The sequence below is a fragment of the Eublepharis macularius genome, chromosome 9 (genome assembly GCF_028583425.1).
Source record: "Eublepharis macularius isolate TG4126 chromosome 9, MPM_Emac_v1.0, whole genome shotgun sequence".
NCBI lineage: Eukaryota > Metazoa > Chordata > Lepidosauria > Squamata > Eublepharidae > Eublepharis > Eublepharis macularius.
This window is the reverse complement of record NC_072798.1, coordinates 35,197,597-35,217,462: the sequence shown is the minus strand read 5'-3', so window position 1 is coordinate 35,217,462 and position 19,866 is coordinate 35,197,597. Positions and strand designations below refer to the sequence as shown.

General features: G+C 44.9%; 1 protein-coding gene across 1 annotated transcript in view; it reads left to right on the top strand.

Annotated features, from left to right (window-relative positions):
• CACNG2 (calcium voltage-gated channel auxiliary subunit gamma 2) overlaps nucleotides 1–19,866 on the top strand; it is a 146,960-nt gene that overhangs the window by 115,776 nt on the left and 11,318 nt on the right. The window contains exons 2-3 of the mRNA XM_054989061.1: nucleotides 1,426–1,509; nucleotides 17,679–17,819. Of these exons, the coding sequence (XP_054845036.1) occupies nucleotides 1,426–1,509; nucleotides 17,679–17,819 (225 nt within the window). The remainder of the gene's footprint in view (nucleotides 1–1,425; nucleotides 1,510–17,678; nucleotides 17,820–19,866) is intronic.

Sequence of the window (19,866 nt, the reverse complement as noted above, 5' to 3'; positions counted from 1 at the left end):
TCCAAGATAGCAGTCCGTACCATCCACCCTTACTGATAGTGCATGGTGGGGGGCAGCCGTTCTGATCGGATTATGACTCAGATGGGGGGCTGAGATGTCTTTACAGCCTCCCTTCGACAGGAGACCGGTTGAGAGGCTCACCAGATGGATACAAGACCAGCCTCAACCATATGCCTGGCGGAACATCTCTGTCTTAGAAGACTGCTGAAAGGATAAATGATCTCGGCAGGCCCTAATATCTACAGACGGAGAGTTCCACCAGGTTGGAGCCAGGACCGAGAAGGCTCTGACTCTGGTTGAGGCCATTTGAGCCTCCCTGGGGCCAGGAACCGCCAGTAGGTATTTATCAGCTGATCTTAGCACTCTCCGGGGTATGGCAACTTGGCAAGAGGCGCTCCCACTGCCAGAAATGCTATAATTTTTGCACATCAACCATATAGCTGGTTGTTACACCAAATACTGAAGCCTTTTCCAGTGTGTGCACAGCTTGTGATATTTGAATGTTTGCCATACACTTTGTTGCTGTGTATATAAATATGAAGTATAAGTATCTGTCCATATGAGTGCTTACATTGTATCAGCAGCATGCTTCGTAACTAGGGAAGTAGATCATTTAGTTGATGATCGTTTCATTTGTAAAAATATGACATGGATTTGGGTAGGTGTGGGTGAAGGTACACATTATCCAGGGCCTTTTCAGATCACCAAAATATACATCTTTTATTCTTAGCAGTACAGTTGTCCTGACTGGGACTCAGTTTTGATGGCTCATCCGTATGCATGTTGGAGCAAAGGGTGATTTTGCTGCCAAGATAATAGCTTTGCTAGCAGGGCTGTAGCTGGTCTCTTTCCTTTTTAACCTTCAGGGCAGATATGCAACACAGAACTGGAGACCAGGCCGCAAAGCTTTTAAAAAGCTTTTTTTTAAAAAAGGGAGAAAAGAAAAACATTTTTAACAGATGGGATATTTCTGTAGGAAATTCTAGGGTTTTTTAAAATTTGTTTTAAATGTTTGAATGGTGCAGCAGGGAGCCCTCAGCCTCTAACAAATTCTTTTTTAAAAAGAGCTCACAAAATGACATGAGTAGGAAGAGGGATTTGTGTATGGCTCGACACAGCGAAGTCCGTAGGTAATGGGACACTCACAGAATAATCACCTTCCATATGCCGTTGACTATGGCACTATACAGGGGACGGAGGGGACTGCATTTTCCAGCAACAGAATATTGTGACTGAATGGCGGGGGATGTGCTGGCTGGAATAAAACTGTTTTTAGATCCCCTGCAAGAAATGGATAATGCATTTATTGCACAAGCAAAACAATCCTCTGGAGAGACCCTTTGAGAGGAAGCAGAGATTACAGAAAGGAAGCTGTTGGCTGAGTTTCTGATGTTCTCATTTGTTGTCTCTTCTCTTGTATTGTAGGGAATTTTAAAGGTCTGTGTAAGCAAATCGATCACTTCCTCGAAGACACGGAGTATGAAGCCGACACAGCAGAATATTTCCTCCGTAAGTCTACAGCTTCTTTTTTCACTTTGAACCACTTATTGTGGGTGCCTAGCACTTGAGTGCCCTTTGCTTCTTGGGGATGACATTATACAAAACTAATTGCCCCCAAGGATGGACATGCTGGATGAGGCAAAACGTGAAACCTGAGTGGAACCCTTCCGTGAATCTGTCTTAAAAACGTTCTGCCAGAGGCACCGTTCTGTGCCTCTCCTGCTTTCCTTGTGCATAATTTCTCAGGGTTTTTAAATACTTACAATAAAGGGTAAATACTAACAATAAAATTATTTTTAGTGCTAATACTGCCCGCATGTGAAAAATAAATCCATGCTACTTGGTGAAGTGCAGGATTCACTAGTCTCTTCCCCAGTCGGCCTCTCCAGTTACTTCACCTGTCCCATATATCTGCTGCTCATGTGGAGACTGCCAGCATCCCAGACTAGGGTGTGAGCCAGGACTGTGGCACCAGCAGTCCCAATGATCAACAGAGAGAGGTGCAATGGAAGACAAAGGACAGAGGTTCAGGCTTGATTATTACATTTTTGACTATTTAAACTTTGGTACCAAAACAAAATTTAAAAATGCACACAAAACCCTGACAGTTGCACATGCTCTTTAAAATGGCGGAGTTTCCCTGCAGTAAATACAAAGCTGAATGTCTGTGCCTTCCCTGTCACCCAGTCTTTAATTCAGATGTGCCTTTCAGAATAGATAGTGCCAGAGCTGCATTTTACCTGTGACTCTCTGGTCCTTTATGTACCCACTACCCATGTTTTAAAAGTAAGATGTGTTGCTTCATAAAAAAGGTGTTTATGGTCCTTAGGCAGCCAATGGTGGAGCAGGAAAATCACAGTTCCTAGAAACAAACGGCGATTGCTACACTGGTGCAACAGCTGAAAAGTGTTGTATTATCCATTGCACTATAGTGAAAATGTTTAGAATTTGGACAGTTTGTCTTTTTGCTTACTAGAAATTGATCTTAGTATCACAGCAACCATCCAGGAATGTATTTATTGACTTACATACTTCATTGAGAGTCCACCTTTCTCACTGACACTTGAGGTGAATTATGCTATTAAAAACAATGCAGTCAGAGCAGAATAAGACATACAAGCAGCAATGCAGTAGAGTTTAGGCTCATAGGAAACAGCCCATTGAGAACCTAGGGCCATATTATAAAGACACAGAGCTGTGCAGCTCTGCATGGCTGCTGAAAGCCACCAGCCCCACCCACCCTCAACAAAGATGCCCCTGGTAGAGCCCCCCCCCCTTATGCCACCCAGACAGCGTATGAAAGCAAAGCACATGACTTCTTGTTAGAATGAACAAGAAGTTCATGAAGAAGAATGAACTTGTTGTTAGTTATCTCTAAATGCATCGTGCAGTTCCGTCGTCTATTCCATTCCACATATTTATATCCCATTCTTACAGAAAGGAACTCAGGTCAGTGTATACAGTCTCACTATTTTATCCTCACAACAACCCTGTGGTGTAGGTTAGGCTGAGAAATAGTGACTACCCCAAAATCATATATCCTATAAGCCCATCTATTTAGAAGGGTGTAACTTTGTTTGGTCTTGCACAGTTAGTTCCCCTTCCTTTCTCCTCCATAAAACAGCCAGAAAAATTTTACCTGCACACTAAAAGCACCTTGCTTAGCTTCCTGACCTCCAGAGTGTTGGAGATACAGGAACCTTCTTCCTCGCCTCCATGTTTCTCTCTCAGTTGCCCCTGCCACTGTGGATATCTTTTGACTCTTTCTTGTCATGTCTCATGCATGAAAGTCATCATTTTTCTCACAAATCTTTGTCCATCTTCCTGCAGTTCCACTTTAGCACAGAAGTGGCAAACCAACATGATGTCATGTTGATGCATCCCCACCCCCAAAGCATTTTATATAATTCCTAGGATTGCCAACTCCAGGTTGGAAAATTCCTGGAAATTAGGGAGTAGAACCTGAAAAGGGTGGGCCTTGGGGAAGCAAGTGACCTCAGTGGGGTATAATGCCATGAAATCCACCCTCCAAAGCAACCATTTTCTCCAGGGGAATTGATCTCTGTTGTCTAGAGATTGATTGTAATTCCAAGAAATCTCCAGATCCCACCTGGAGATTGGCAACCCTACACTGGCATAGCAAAACTAAAGCCACTCTTAGCATAGATCTCTTGGAAAAGGAGGTGAATGCAGAGACTTACTCCAATAAAGACTGGGAAGACTCAAGAATGAAGTACTAGCTATTTTTTTCCTCTTCCTATAGAAGTCAAATTACATGTTATACTTCATTAGTCTAAGGGCCTCTGCTCTGTTGCAAAGAGCTCTCAGGAGGAGTTCTGGAACCTGCTGAGGTTTTTAGGGAGGGCAGCTGTCAGGGGAAGGGTTAAGCTCCCCTTCCTCCTGGCCCTCCTCTATTGCCAAGCCGATCCGATCTGATCCAAGCCGCACAGTCGCGTCCGACCCTCGGCTACTCCGTAGATCGTCCCCTGCCAGGCCTTTCTGTCCTATAGCGTGTCGAGAGAGATCCGCAGAGTCTCGCAGTGAAGTTTTTACAGGGTAGTTCACCATTGCTTTCCCCAACCCAACACACTTAGCCGTACGACAGCCACGAATGGTAAGTCATACGTTGCCACCCCCTTGGCACTTTGAGCCGGTGTGGGATAAGGGGGCTATTGCCAAGCACCCCCTCCAAAAAGAGCCTTGCTGTGAAGAAGGGACTATTGAGGTCATGCCGTGCCAAGCTGCAGTAAGTTGACCCTTGATCAGTGCTCAATGAACAGCAATTATTAGATCCAGAATGTCCATGTTGAGTAGCAAACATATCTTTAAGTCAAGGATGCGCAGCACATGGCCTGCAGAGTCCTATTTTGTAGCCTGCAGCATGCTCTCCTATAAGACTGGAGGAGGGAGGAACCAGTACTTCAGCCCAGGTCCAAGAGGTCTCTCAGATGCAACAAGGGAGGTTCCCCTCCCCTAGGAAGGGGTCAAAGTGCAGTTCTCTGCTTTTCATCCCCCATCAGCTGTGTGCTGTCATCAGAGCAACAGCAGCATCTCAGAGCCAAACTACAAGAGACGAATTACACAAGGTGGAGCACATGAAGACAGTTGCAATGTTAGCTGGGAAGCTGAGTTTTAAAACAGATCAGAAGGCTTTGTCAATTTCCCCTCTCTACAGAGCTGGCAAAGAAGATCTCTGCTCAGAGGGTTTGTTAATTTCCCCTTTGCCTCCCAGGCTCTGTCAGTTTCACCTCCCCTTCTAAGAGGTGAAGAGGAAATTAACAAACTCTCTGAGCAGAGATCTTCTTTGCCAGCTCTGTAGAGAGGGGAAATTGACAAAGCCTTCCAACCTGTCTTTTAAAACTCAGCTTCCCGGCTAACATTGCGACTCCCTTCATGTGCTCCTCCTCGTGTAATTCGTCTCTTGTAGCTTAGCTCTCAGGGCTCCAAGGCCATGCTGTTGTAGCCCTGTCTGCCCCCTCTTGACAACATGGAGCAGAAGTAAAGGGAGCATGGGCCATATCCTCCCACAGCTGGGTCTATCAGGCCAATGCTGACCCCTGCAGCACCTCTTTTGGACAGCCAAGAAATGAATAAATAAATGAGTAAGGAAGTTTTTAAAAAGAAGCTAATATATATTTTTGTGCCATTACTAAGTGGAGCAGTGCCTGGTGTTGTTATGGGGTGGCCCACTCAGTTTCAGTCAAGATCCATTCTGTGTAGTTGTACACACCTACTCTAAGTAAGACATACTGAGTAGAAGCAAAAGGAGAAGACTGTAGGTTGGTGAACCTCTGATTGGCCACTGGTCGTAATAGCATGCAGGATGTAAGTTCTTACATTAACAACACACAATTGCTGTGTATTGGGTTCTTATTTTTCTGTTCTGAATCATTAGCACATGCAAATGATCTTGCAAAGACTTATGCAGTAAAGTGTTTTAGCAAACTTAACACTGGACATTAGCAAGCATTATAATTAAGCAACTTAGGAACACAGGGTGCTGCTTTTTGTATCAAAGCGACTCATTGATCCATGTCACTCAGTATTCTCTACTCTGACTTGCATCAGAAACTCACCAGGGTCTTGGGCAGAGAATGGCCTTTCCCAACAGCTTGTACTTAAGATAATTTAACTGGAGATGCCATGTATTGAACCTGGGACCTTCTGCACTCATAGCAGGTGCTCAGATTTAGTAGTGTCTTGGATGCTAAATCAGAGAAGAAATCTTGGCTGCTATAGCTAAATCTAAGCTGCTGGACAGCTTGAATCAGGTCTTGCAAACAGACCTAAAAATTCCTACCTCAGAATTCATAGAGTGAGGGGGCCAGTTGGGATATCGTATGCGGCCCTGAATCATGCCCATATCTTTATATTTACTTTTAGAACATGTTTAGTAATATGAACAGAACAAATAGTGTTAAATATCACTCCTCGGCTTTAGTTTCATCATGGATTAAATAAGAGGGAAAGGAATTGCAGGCTTCAGAGTAAGTGGGAAGGAACCTACCTATTCTTTTTCTGGATTTTCAAAAAGTGGGCAGGAAGTTATTCTGGTTTTCCTTAGTGGTGAAGCTTTAGCCAATGTTCCAGCCTAACCAGTCACTGGGCACTGCTCTGTACTCTATATTTCTTTCATGCTTGTTTTAATTTAAACATACTTTTTGTTTTCATTTAAGTGAAAATATACATAATGTTGTACAGAATCAGAAAGTTTTGGATTCCAGTGCCTGGGAATAAATAAAATCCAATTTCCCTTAAATCTATTTAAATGCCACCTTTCCAATTCCCAATAATAATAATGTCAACTTAGTCAAAGTGCCCTAGACCATGTATTCTTTCTTACACCAATCCATGATCATTATTGTAGTTTTTATTTTCCCATGCATTTGCCACATACTTTGAGCCATGGTAATCAAAACTGAAATGAATTATATATCATCTGCAGCAACGCAGTTTTTTTAAAAAAGCTGTAAAGAATACCTTAGGTTCTCACTGTAAATCATAACCAATAATTTATCTGTGCATAGATTTGTTTTTAAAATGATATACTAATAGAAGATATGTAATATTCCTGTGTTTGAGGTCTGGCAGCACAAGCAAGCTGTATTCCTCAAATTATAGATATGTTTCGACTACAATTTCCATGTTTATTTTAAACAACTGTTTTTCTTTTCTAAGAATTGGGGGTGGGTTGATTAGTGATCAGTGTGGAGTGAAAGAATTTTAAAATCTTGCTTCCTTTTTCTGCATAGCCCTGATCATGGCTGTGTGCAGCTGTAATGTGCCTTTAAAAGAAGAAAGGAGATCAATGATCTCCGTCACATCTAGTTTAACCGAAGCAGATGCACATTTACCAGAGTATGTTTATGGTGATTTCTGGTGACATACATTTGATAACGTGAGGCTCCTCTTCAGTGGTGTGTCATCCAAAAGCATCTTGCGAGAAGTCATGGGAAGCAGGTGCTTTGAAGAATCGTGTATGCGTCGTACTGAGGTGACTGAGCAGAGGTTATGCAGAAAACCATGTACTTGAACACTATAGAAAGCCAGGGTGGGGCAGGCAGTCACTGTGGTGTACTGGTTAGACAGGCAAAGAAGGATCTTGGAGACCCAGGCTCAAATCCCAGCTCTGCCATAGAAACTTGCTGAGTGACCTTGGGCCAGTCACACACACTCACCTACCTCAACGGGATAAAATGGAGGAGAGAATGATGTAAGCCACTTTGGGTTTCCACTGGGGAGAAAGGCAGGGTGTAAGTGAGGTAAATAAATATCCAAATATTTACCCAGGCACCTGCTCTTGTGGACCACCAACAAAGAGGCTGCTGCTTCCTCTTGCTGCTTTGTGGTGGAGAGTGCCCTCAAGTCATAGCTGACTTGTGGCAACCCCTGTTGGGGTTTTCATGGCAAGAAACTAACAGAAGTGGTGTGCCATTGCCTGCCTCTGCAACCCTGGTCTTCGTTGGAAGTCTCCCATCTAATTACTAACCAATGCTGACCCTGCTTAGCTTCTGAGATATGATGAGATCAGGTGCACCTGGGCTATCCAGGTCAGGGCCCCCTTGCTGCTTAGCTGCCTCTGTTTCCAACACCAACAGCTTTAAGAAGCTGATCCAACATCCATAGAATATTTTCACATAACCTCAGTGCAAGCCACTGGCTTCCCCTTTCTGAGCACATATACCAGCCTGGATTCTGTCTATATAGATTGGAGTAGAGTTGCCAACCTCCAGGTGGTGGCTGGTGATCTCCTGGAATTACAACTTATCTCTAGGCCACAGTGATAAGATCCCCTGGAAAATGTCTGCTTTGGAGGGTGGACTCTATGTAATTATACCCTGCTGATGTCCCTCCCCCTCCTCAAACCCTGCCTTCTCCAGGCTCCACCCCAAAATCTCCAGGAATTTTCAACCTGTAATTGGCAACCCTAACTAGAGGCCCTGCTACTCGGAGAAGAAGGGGCAGAACTTCTTTCACTGAAGAAATAAGGCTTGCTTGTTATCTTTGCTTTGTGAAGATCAAGAATTAGGAATGAAAGCCATAAACAAATTCTCGAAGATTCTCCTGTGAAACTAAAAAAAGGTGATTAGAGGATAAGTTCCAATTCAGAATGTGATGACACCCCTGAGAATCTTATTTTGACACTGTGTGGAGAGGAGATAGACTAATGCAGAAATGTCACTGGCCAAGGGAAGCTTCATTAGCGGAAGACGCAATACAGTGTGCATTATTTCCATCCCATGATATCTCTAGCCTGTCACTGTTATTTCTTCTTGGCTGGGTGAGCCTTGGATCAATGAATAGTTTCCTTTCTGGATGCCACTCTCACGGACATAGTGAGACAGAAGCCAAGAGGGTTATTGCTGCAGAGGTTTTATTTGTTTGGGAGGTGGGGGACCAGAAAGTAATGTTCTTCTGAACATAGGTCTTGTTCTTTCATTTCAGTACAATCAAGCTACAGCAGGAGATTGGTGGTGGACTTGGTCTGTAGTCTAAACTGAAGAGCGCATGAGATTCCTAAGCACTTTCCTGGTTGTTGCCTATATCGTCCCATAAAAGGGTTGCAAACCTGCAGGTGGGGCCTGGAGTCTCCTGGAATTACAACTAGCAGCTGGTGGGAGGACTGGGGATGGGGACCCTCTCCAATATTTGTAAAAGACTTTGTAGGGGCAAAGCTGGAGGGGGGTCAGGTGTGACTTATGAAAGGCAGAGTCAGGAATGGGGCTTGTGGATTTCATTAAGGGCACCCTTGCTTTGAACATTGGATATTCTGTGCAAAGGATTAGGCTACCTCCCTGCTCAGATGGTCCCAAGCTGTAAGTAAGAGAGAGAGAGAGATCAAGGACAGGTTTTTTCCCCTTTCTAGCTAGACTTCTGTGTCTTTAACAGCTGCATCGCAAGCAAAAATGCCAAAATTATAAGGTACAAATTTCCTCAGTCTGAACCTGCAGTCACGGGGAAAATGTGGAATTTCTAAGGCATAGCAGCATTGCAGGCATAAGGGCTCTCATTCAAAGACTGTGTGGAATTTTAAGAAAGATACAAGGCTTTTTATGAGACCATCTATGTATAAAGATAGAAGAATGTATTCTCCTAGGACCAATCCACCTAATTCCAATAGAAAGCAAATGGGGAGGGGGGGTATTACTTAACTTCGGAGCACTCAGTGGATGGGTAATAGATCAGGAGAGACAAAAGGAAGTACTTCTTTACTCGGCAAGTGACTAAATGGTAGAATTCACTGCCAATGGATACAGTGATGGCCATTAGCATAGACAGCTTTAAAAGATGATTAGACACATTCATGGAAGTGAGGTCCATCAGTGGCTATTAACCGTGGTCCCTCCGCATCCAGAGACAGTAAACCTCTGAATACCAGTGCTAGGAGGCAATATCAGGAGAAGGTCTTGACCTCTGTGCTCCGTTTATTGGCCTTCCAGGGCAACTGATTGGCCACTGCATGAAATAGGATACTGGTCCACTTCAACAGGGTTTTTCTTATTTTAATAGTATAAAGGGTGCAGGAGAAAGAAAGAGTGATGTTTTTAGGAAATTTTGTCCCTTTCAACAGCTGGGAAAGGGGAGAAAGTGGCTGAGGGGAGGTAAGGGAGGGGAAGCAGGAAAATTCACTGCCCTTTTCCTTCCTTCTTTTTTTGTTATACCCGCCAACCCTCTACTGTATATACAAATAGAATTGGACCCATGAAAGGGCTGGAACCTCTCTGTCTCATCATCCATTATGTGTAACAACCTCATCCATTCCAGTCCCTTACACAGAGAATCACACCTGAAAGATTTATACAAGGATTCATACCAAACCTATCTCTACTCTCAACTCCTCCTTTTTGATAATTTCCCTATTAAAATGTCGGGTATAATATTCCTTCTTCATAGCACCTGAAGAGGTGAGCTCTGACTCACAAAAACACATGGGCCGTTTCCAGACAGCTTAACTGCACCCGGGACGTCGCGCCACATTTCGGATCGTGCCGGGGAAAACGCGAAATATCGCGTTTTCTCGCGCGAGTTTTGCAACGGCCATGGTGGGATAAACGCTGTCAGACTTTAAGGTTCCCCTGGACGTCTGCATGGGAAAAAAATGGCTACCACAACAGGTCTACTTGACCCCTAGTTCCCTTTTTTAAATATGTTTAAAACATTTCTACCCAGTCAGATTTGTAATGATGTTTATTGCTTGAAAGTTATTTGTTGCAACAAATGTTTCAATAAATTTTTTTTTAAAAAAAACACATTTCTACCCACACTATCTCCTTAGATTCAAGGCAGCTCACAAAGTAACAAGAAGTTGTGAGAACACAAAAGCAACAGAAGTGCCCATTAGCAAGCTCAGACAGTTCACTCTCCATCAAATGCCCTCTAAAGTCATTTTTTATATCTTGCTGAAGGCAGAGAGTGAAGGCGCCCTCTACCCTTTCCCCACAATATATTTGAGATTATTAAGAATTCAGATTTAATTTTTATTTATTTCAAAAACAGCCAAGACACTTTTAAGCCCTTGTGGTTGTGGGGAAAATTGCATACTGGCCTCGTAAAGTGAAAGAGCAGCCGTCATCATTCTGAAGTCTTGCCACCCACAAATATACCCAAGCCAAGAACAGGGGTCTGGCAAGGTATACAAATAGGAGCTTGGATCCCACCTACAATTTCAATGGCTGCAAGGAGGAGGGGCTCTTTTTGTCAATTTGCTCAGCAGCCCAAAATGTTCCCCAAAATTCAGTTCCTGTGGAAAAGGGGACACCCAGGAATATTGTATTTTTATTTACTTTAGGGTTGCCAGGCCGCAGAGTTTCTGGTGACTCCTGCAAGATGTGACATCCCTTCTGGGTTTTCCTGGAAGTAACATCACACCAGCATCCCCTGGTCTCCAGCTGGTTGGCAACCCTATTTAGATCCCACTTTTCTCACCCAGTGGGGACCCAAAGTGCCTTACAACATCCTCCCCTTCTGCATTTTTTCCTCACAACAATCCTATGAAGTAGGTTAGGCTGTGTGTGTGTGCTTGGTCCAAGGTCAGTCTCCGATGACAGAGTAAGAATTTGAATCCGAAGGCCAAGCTACAAATGACAAATGACACTTGAACGGCAAGTGGATTGATTGGAGGGCAAGTGAACAGGGAGAAATACACTTGCTGTTCAAGTGTCATTCGTCATGTGTAGCTCGGCCCCGAGTCTTTCAGATCCTAGTCCAACATTCTGATCACTACTCCATACTTGGGAGGTCTCCTGTGGGAGGGGGGAATTGGTGAAAAATGTCCCCCACTTTGCACTCATGGAAATTCTACGTCAGACCCGAGCCACAGCATGGAAGGCCCACCCCTTAAATGCTAGAAATCTAGATCTGACTGCCTCTGAGTTTTGAATCTTTTGAGTCTACACATTTCTCAGGATTTTTTACAGAGCTGTGAACTCATGAGGTTGGTCCCTCTTGTTGCCACAGATTAGCCCCACATTGCACACCAGTAGTAAACTCATGTGCATGACAAAGAGTTTAGTTCTTTTTACTCTTCTGCTTAATGAAGGGTTTTTGTTCAGGTACTCTTAAATATGTTTAGGGCTGAGCAAATGCCCTACTCCGTGACTGCAAAAATCCACGCAACGGGACATAGTTTGCATAAACTGCCTTCTTATTGTTGCTTAATCTCCTTTGAGTGATGGACTTTTCCCAGCCAGTCAAAAGTAGACCAGGAAAGCCCTCTTGTTGCTGCCCTAAGCCTCTGTTTTTTGTGTGTTGGGTGAATTAATGATATATGAGAAAGGAAAATGGTGGACACACCTATGGTCTCCCAAGGTCCCTCAGTACGTAGGGCATTTACTGACAACGAGCATCTCCTGGCATTTGCTGACATCCCCCACTGTTAAATCTCATTAGTGCTTTCCGGAAGTCATTAGCATAGCATAGCACCGTATCTGAAACATGGCCAGAAAGCTGAGGAAGGCAAGAGATATTTGTTTTGCTCATCTAATATGGATTTTTAAGTCCACCAAACCTGAGTGGCATCCCTTCTGTCTTTTCTTTAGCAATGAGCACTGTTAGCACTAAATACCTTTATTATAGCAGTAAGATGTGTCCTGAAGGGAATGTATAAAAGCTGACCCAATATTTAAGTGCCTGTTCATTTTGTAAATGAGGACTTTATTTGAATAACTTTATTTATGCCTTTCACTTTTACACAAATTCAGGGAGAATCCTTACAGAGAATTGTACACCTGAGCAAAACACATAGGGAGAAAAAAATCTAACAGATTGGGTGGAAAATAGAATTGCTTGGTGAGTGCAAAGCACACAAAAGGAAAAGAGAAGAGGCCTCAAGAAGCAAACCTCCACCTCTACAAAGGGGGCACAAGAAGGGTGTTAACACTTCTGGCTTTGTGCCTTTCTTGTACCTTGCTTAGCGCAAATATTTAACCCCCTTCAAAGTTATGTGACTTGACCTGCGATTGAAGTGGAGTCAGAAATTTTTGTTATTGTGACTGCAAAACCCTCCAGTGGCTCCCAACACATTTTGAACTGTGACAGTTCTTCATCAAGGGAGTACTGTCTTGCTCCAAAATCTCCCTGTACGCTCTCTGTGAAAAGCTGTGTAGTATCCATCTCTTGCAAGGGAACATTCTCCTGAAGAACATAAAGGGAGATTTTTTAAAACAGATAAATGTCCCCCTGATGAAGAGCCAGCACTGCATTGGGACTTCCTGGATGGCGTTGTAATAAAACTGTTTCTTGCATCTGATTAAGTCACTGCGATTTGTGCTGCTCTTCTCTTTATATGTGATTTGACTGGTTCTGTTCACTTCTGTGTCATTTCCCAGACCTTTGTAATGTAGAGGCTGCAGACTTCCAGCCTGGCACTGACCAAGGAATGCCACATGCATTTCTAAAACTCCCATAATACTTTGCTGATAGCCCATACCTCTCCATCCCTGCCCACATTCACCACTGGCAAAGGTAAACTACTAATGCAGACGTTGCTTACAGTTTACCTGTCTCACCCAGCCTGCCATGTAGGTCTTGCACAAGATTGGCATTCCTGTCCATACCAACAGTTGCATCCAGTCATTTCAATAAAGCCCAGATGAGCATCACTCAGTGAATGCTAATGTATATCCAAAAGTGGATCTGCACTTTCATGGCATATGTATGGCTAAGCCCTCTTCCACAATCAGATCTAGGTAACGGCCTAACCCTGTGCAGCCATGGCATTTTGATTGAAATCAAACATGACAGCTTAACAGAAAAAAATTATCTGAGGTCTAGTCTGGACAATAGAGGCATCACAGAGGCGTTTCTTTTTTCATGTGACACATTAGTTCATTCAAAAGACTTACCATGTGCATTTGTCACCTTAGGAATCAATACCAACAATTCTATGATGGATTCCCATAATCTTTTTTGGCCCATGGCAACTGGAATATTTGCATTATACTCCCAGGGAAAGAAGCCTTCAGGATCAGCTGGCCATAGAGTTCTCATTACAAAACTTTTGAAAGAATGGGGACTATCTAGCTGTTTGTGTCTATGGTTCTCTTTTCAAAGTACTAACTTCTACAACTTCCTTTAGAAAGTTAGCTATGACTTATGAGATCCGTTCTCCAGTGCTCTGGGATTTTTTTTCAAAAAAATCCTTCAAATGTTACAATGCAGATTAATGTTTGCAACGATCAACAAATGTGGCAAGTACTGAAGCTAGACATTCTCTCACAATCAGAAATGTGATAAATTGTCTTGTTTAGACTCAGTTTCAGTCAGTCTCAGCAGGGCCGGTGCCAGGGTTTCTGGCGCCTGAGGTGAGATACCTACTTGCACCCCCTCCCCCGCTAACCAGCTTGATATTGTAGGCTTAAAAATGATGGATTTTAAATACATCTCCAAAATTATACCTTTTCCAGCCTGCTTTCAGTATTCTTGGTGATTGGGAAGGGCAGTGGCGTAGCGTGGTCATGGGGCTCTGGGGCAGGAGGTGGTGACTCTTGCCCCGTGTGCACGCGCAAAGCGCATGCGTGCTCCAGCCCTGCATGATGACGTCACTTATGACTTGTGATGTCATCGCACAGGAGCATCCCCCTCACCTGAGGCAGGTGGCAGCAGCAAAGGGGCAGGGAGGTGGCCCACTTCCCCACTCGCTGCCGTGCCACCTGGGCGCCTGGCTCACTGGGAGCCAAGCCGAGGCAGGCAGCAGCGGCCAAGGGGCGGAGAGGCGAGTGGGGACGTAGCCTGCTTCCGGGTTGGGGGGTCGTTGGGGGCCGGCATGGCACCTCCTTCAGAGTTCAGCACTCGAGGCGGCTGCCAGCACTGCCTCCATGGACATGCCGGGACTGAGTCTCAGAATCATATTTTCTTCCAAGATGGGAAGCTGCTTTTTCCCCAACGCCTGACATTAGTGAATTATGGGATATGCAGAATTTGGGAAGAAATGGGTAAGTTTAGGGATGTAATTAGGGATCCCAAACCCCTGGTGGGGGTGGGGCATCCCCCACCCCCACCCGCCCCCACTTACCTAACCAGCAGGAGGGCACACACCTTCCCTGCGGGCTCCCCCATGGCGCTGTGTGCTCCCATGCACAGAAGCCACCAGGATTGGGGCCGCTGCAGAGCACGGAAGTGCTCCTGCGCTCTGCAGTGCCTGGAAATGGGACCAATCTGTGGCAAAAGGGCTCATTTTGGGGTGCTGCGGAGTGCAGGGGAGCTCTTGCGCTCCACAGAGCCCCAAAATGGGCCCGTTTCAGCGCAAATCAGGCCCATTTTGAGGCACTGCAGAGTGCAGGAGAGCTCCTGCACTCTGCAGCGCCTCAAAAACAGGCCCAATCCGTGCTGAAACGGGCCCGTTTTGCGGCACTGCAGAGCGCAAGAGCACTCCTGAGCTCCACAGCGCCTCAAAACGGGCCCGTTTCAGCGCGGATTGGGCCCCTTTTGAGCCCCTGTGGGGCCTGGACGTGCTCCCAGGGGCTGCACGATGACATCATGTCTGAAGTGATGTCATCGCGCCTGTGGGGTTCGCACGCCTGTGCGATTCGCACGCACCCCCCTCCCCCAAGGTAAGTGCCAGGCCCCTATCCCCCGCCCAGACGTTGAGGTGGCCTGGCAACCCTAGATGTAATATGAGAACAAATTAGAAATAACACAGGATTTTTTTCTCCAAGCGGGGAGAGAACTAGTCTTTACATATATTTAATATCTCTATTCATTTTATGAACAATCATGGTAGTTAGAGAATGATAACTATGTTGATTTTGTTCCTATTTTCAATGAACTTCTATGTGCAGCATAAACATTCCATTAATTACATGTTATGTTTTCCACATGTTCTCCCCGTTCCCCCTCGGGACTTTTGGTCTGATATCTGCTGCAAGTTCCCCACTGAGAACCCAGTTCTGAAGTGTGTAGGAACCCAAACTGAACTGGGACCACAGCATGTGGAGAGAAGGGACTTAACTCTTGCCCCAAATAATGTTTTCCTGATCTGAAACAGGCACTGTTTGTCCCATTGGGGGCTGCACCTGTACTGATGGGGGGTACATAAAAGTTTTCCCATTAGGGCGAATATTGCCCTCCAGGACCATTTTTGGTTGGGAAAACTAGGAAGGGGGATATTTAAGCCTCTTTTTCTTGCATGTCATGCTCCTGATCTGAATTGGGTTCTCATGTATTGGGGAACTCATAGCTAACATCACACTGGAAGTCAGAGCAGGGCATCTAGACACCGGCCGTCGTCACACGGGCTTTTATTTAGTGCTAAAATGGCGCTATTTCCCGGCAAACACCCACCTTATTCCAACACTGTAGCGATTTTCTCTCTTCTGCTTTGTGCTTGATAGTCGCGCTATTTTGTGCCTCAGTGTGAATGCCTCACATCGATGTATTTCGCCTCGCAACGTCCTATGCCCTCCCTTCAATCCCAGAATCCATTTCTTCCTGCGACTCCCCCTTTTTTAATTTTATTATGTCCTTATAACGCGATAACAACATAACACAATGCAAACTTTCCGCTGAAGTAAAAATGACTCAGTCGCCATGGCAGAGTCTTCAGCGATGGGGATCACGTCAGACAGGGAGTTTTCTGCGGGCAAAGGGCTATTTATATAATTTCAAAGTTGGAAAAACAAAAGGGTCGTAATGTTTTGCTCTAACGGAACGTTTATATGCTGTCATTCCGTTATAGCGGAATTAAACGCCAGAATAATTAAAAAAGGGGGGGGAGCTGCTTCTGCGCGGTTAGAGAGAACAGAACAGAGTGCTTCGGTGTGGACAGCTGGTGGTGCGAAGAGCCGTTAGGTGACCCAAAGAAACGTTACTGTGCCGATAACAGGTAGGACGCTATATGCTGTAAATTTAACGGAAGAGATGCCCGTGTGACGACGGCCACCATCTATGGAAAAAACGTAATATATAGTTGGGCTCTGTATTAGTAAGAACAGGCTTCTCAGCTGCAGTTGTATGCATTATAGTTGAATGGCAAACGTTAAAACTAGTATTTCCTGCAGCAAATGGGTAAAGTGTGGCTGTGTCACACGCATGCAAGTGCATTCATTTCTAAACACCTGTAGCTCAGTATTTTCTGGTTGGACTGGCAGTGGTTTTCCAGGTGTTGGGCACAGAAGGATCTTTCCCCACTAGGTGAGACCTTTTCTAAGTGGAGATGCCAAGGAGTAAACCTGAGACATTCTGCATGAAAAGCAGGAAATAACAGTGTTTCCCACATCCCACAGTAAACATCTATATGATGTTGCACAGAGGGAGGAGCCCCGGCTGAGTGTGACATCAGCACGTGCCTCTTTGCTGTGGGAAACATTGGTAAAGCACTGTTATTTCCTGTAGCTGTTGCAATGTGCATAGCTACCCATATTCCACAACCCTTAACCTAATATATATGTGTGTGTGTGTATAAATACATGTGTGGCATCCATTTGTGTGAAATTTTATTTATGCATCTGCCTGCTGGTGCCACCTGCTGGTTGGAATCTGTGCAGACAGGAGTGGACAAGAGAGAGGGCACAAAAGACTGCCTTCATTTGGGTGTAATACATTGGTGCCATCTTCAGCATATGTGCATGGGCATGCATGTGTATGTCCTGGTATATATCTTTTGGCTCACCTTAGGCAAATCCTCCACCTCTGCTTCTGTAAAATGATCTGTGCTTTTTCCCTCAGCACTTTTGCTGACTGCAGGTACTATCTAGACCCTGAATCTAGCACTGATGGTGGCTTTCTAATCCTCAGATTTCACTTTCTGTTTGAACACACACAGAGAGAGAGAGAGAGAGAGAGAGATGCCTTTTGGCTTTCTGGTTGCATAAAAGAGCTGGGTGAACTTCTGCTACCAAATGCTGCTTGACTGGCCCCCAGCCCTAAGTACACTGTTTGTTTCTAGTATCCAAGATGTTGACAGTTCATTTGCAACAGCTCTCTTCTTCTGTTGACACTCTGTTTCTCTCTTCTCCTTCTGTCTCCTTGTTCCTCCCTGTATCACTTGCCTTTCTGAATCCTCTGTTCTCTCGCTCTGCCTTTCTGGTCCCTCCTCGCTGCAATTCTCCCTCCGCTTTGATTCTGTTTCCTCCCCAATTTTCTCCCATCTGTCTGTCTTCCGTTCCCGCGCTCTCTCTCTCTCTTTCATCTGCATGCTGCTCTTTCTCCCCTTCCCCCACCCACCCCTTTCTTTGCTACAGGGGCTGTGAGGGCCTCTAGTATTTTTCCGATCCTGAGTGTGATTCTGCTTTTCATGGGTGGACTCTGCATTGCAGCCAGCGAGTTCTACAAAACCCGACATAACATCATCCTTAGTGCCGGCATCTTCTTCGTGTCTGCAGGTAAAGGGGCTGAGGGATGAGCTGGGGTTATCCCTCGGCAGGGGTGGAAGAACAAAACCCAAAGTGAGAGAGGTTCTCAGTGCATTGGGAGGTCAAGAGAACAGCTGGTTGCCGAAGAAATGGGAAGAGGGACAAAGGGGAAAGAAGGCAAGGATGTGCTGTGTTTGCACATCCACTGTGAGAAGTACTTGTCTCAGACATCAAAGGAATTTCTTTTAGATGAAAGAGCAGATCTTCACTCCTTCAAGAGAGAGGATGTGCAGCTGCATTCTTCAGCTATGCCACTTCCAGAGGTTGTAACCAGGTTTAGGCAAGAGCCAGATTCGATGCCAGAAGAAAAGACTCTTTTATTTAAACCAGTCTGCCCCAGCAACGTAAAAACCTTGGGTGATATCTGGCTGTTTAAATGAAGGACCGTTGCTGTCCCATCTAATTGGGACCTGAAGGTGTGAAATGTCTCACATGTTAAGTGGACTTACACAAAATTTGTATGCAACACCAGGCTCACCTTGAAACGAGTCTCTTAAGAGGGTTTTTGCAAATGTCAAAGGTCAAATAGAAGATTGTGGATTGGACCCCAACTTTATCTTTCACTCCCCAGTGGTTTGGCTGAGGAAGGGCAAAACCTGCAGTGGCTTCATAGAAAGGATGGGGGAAGTCATCTTTCCTACCAGTTCCCCTACACCCCGCCCTTGGACCTGACACTCGGGCTTGCAAGGAGGGATTGGAGTGTGAGCTCCAGGTGTCAGACACAGCAGTGCGTAGCCTATTGTATAATGCAGAAATCATGCTGTGCTTTAATCCCCAGGAAGAGACACCTTACTTTCAGTGACAGATACGGTAGGGATCAGGAAAACCATTAGAAAATAAAGTTAATCAGCAAAAGACCTGCCATTTTTTCTTTATTATATATTGCCTGCTGAGAAAGAAAGAGCAGCTCTGGAAAGTCGGCAAATCTGGAGTCTTGAGACTAGTTCTCTCTGAAGTGGTAAACTTGTGTTGGACAGTTCCACTTATGGCTACAGATGGAGTTTTACATGAGTGAATGTTCCTCTATTTATTTACTTCATTTATACCCTACCTTTCTCCCTAAGGGGGCCTCAAAGTAGTTTACATCGTCCTCTCCTCTGCCATGCAAAAACAAAAATCCCTGCACACAATACTGGATGTCTGAAAGAAGGATTATGGCCTGGCATGCTCATTTTCTAAGAGCAGAGGATATTTTTGTATGGAATAGCATTGAATCTCAAGAGCCTCCCTCTTTCTCCCTGCAATCTGAAGTGGTATAGTCCAGAACCAGGTTTATTGCCTCCATGACAACAGAGACTCAGGGCCAAGTTAGCCGTGCAGGTTTTTAAAGAGTTGGATCTGGGACCAGCCTCAGAATGCCTCTGTGAGGGGAGGGGGGGCTCCTCCCTCCCCCCTCAAGCCATTTCTTCATGTCAAAATAACAAGGGAGGAAATTTTTGCCCTGTTTTTTCTGCTCCATGTGGAGTATTTTGTGCACGTGGAGCAGTAAAAACAGGGGGAAATTTCCTCCTGTGCTATTGTGATGGGGGGGATGGCTTGAGGGGGGAGGAGGAGCCCTCCCCTCCCCTGTGGAGGCGTTCTGAGGCCATTTGGGCTCTCTTTTATTTTTTAACAGTCATTTACTTTTTAACTGCTGTATGGCTGTAAAAAACTGAGTTTAAAAACCTAGACGTGTGGGGAAACCCTCAAAAGGTAAGACCTAATGTTTCATCAAATACAAGAGTCTCAGAACCTAAAGTGTAGCTTTGCAAGCAACATCCCCTTTTGAGCAATAACGGGTACCTCTGATAACATTGCAATATGTGTGGCTTTTCAGTTGCCTCTCTCGCCTTTATTTGTGGCTTCTTCCATTTGCTTCTAAATATTGTATTCATATATGCCCCTAGTGACACCCAGTGAAGGAAATGGATTGCATGGATTCTTTTTTCAGAACATCTTAAAATGTGTGCATATGCCCTATAGAAAAGGGAAGGACTCTACCCTTCATGCCCTGATTGTGAGTTTCCTAAAGACCTCT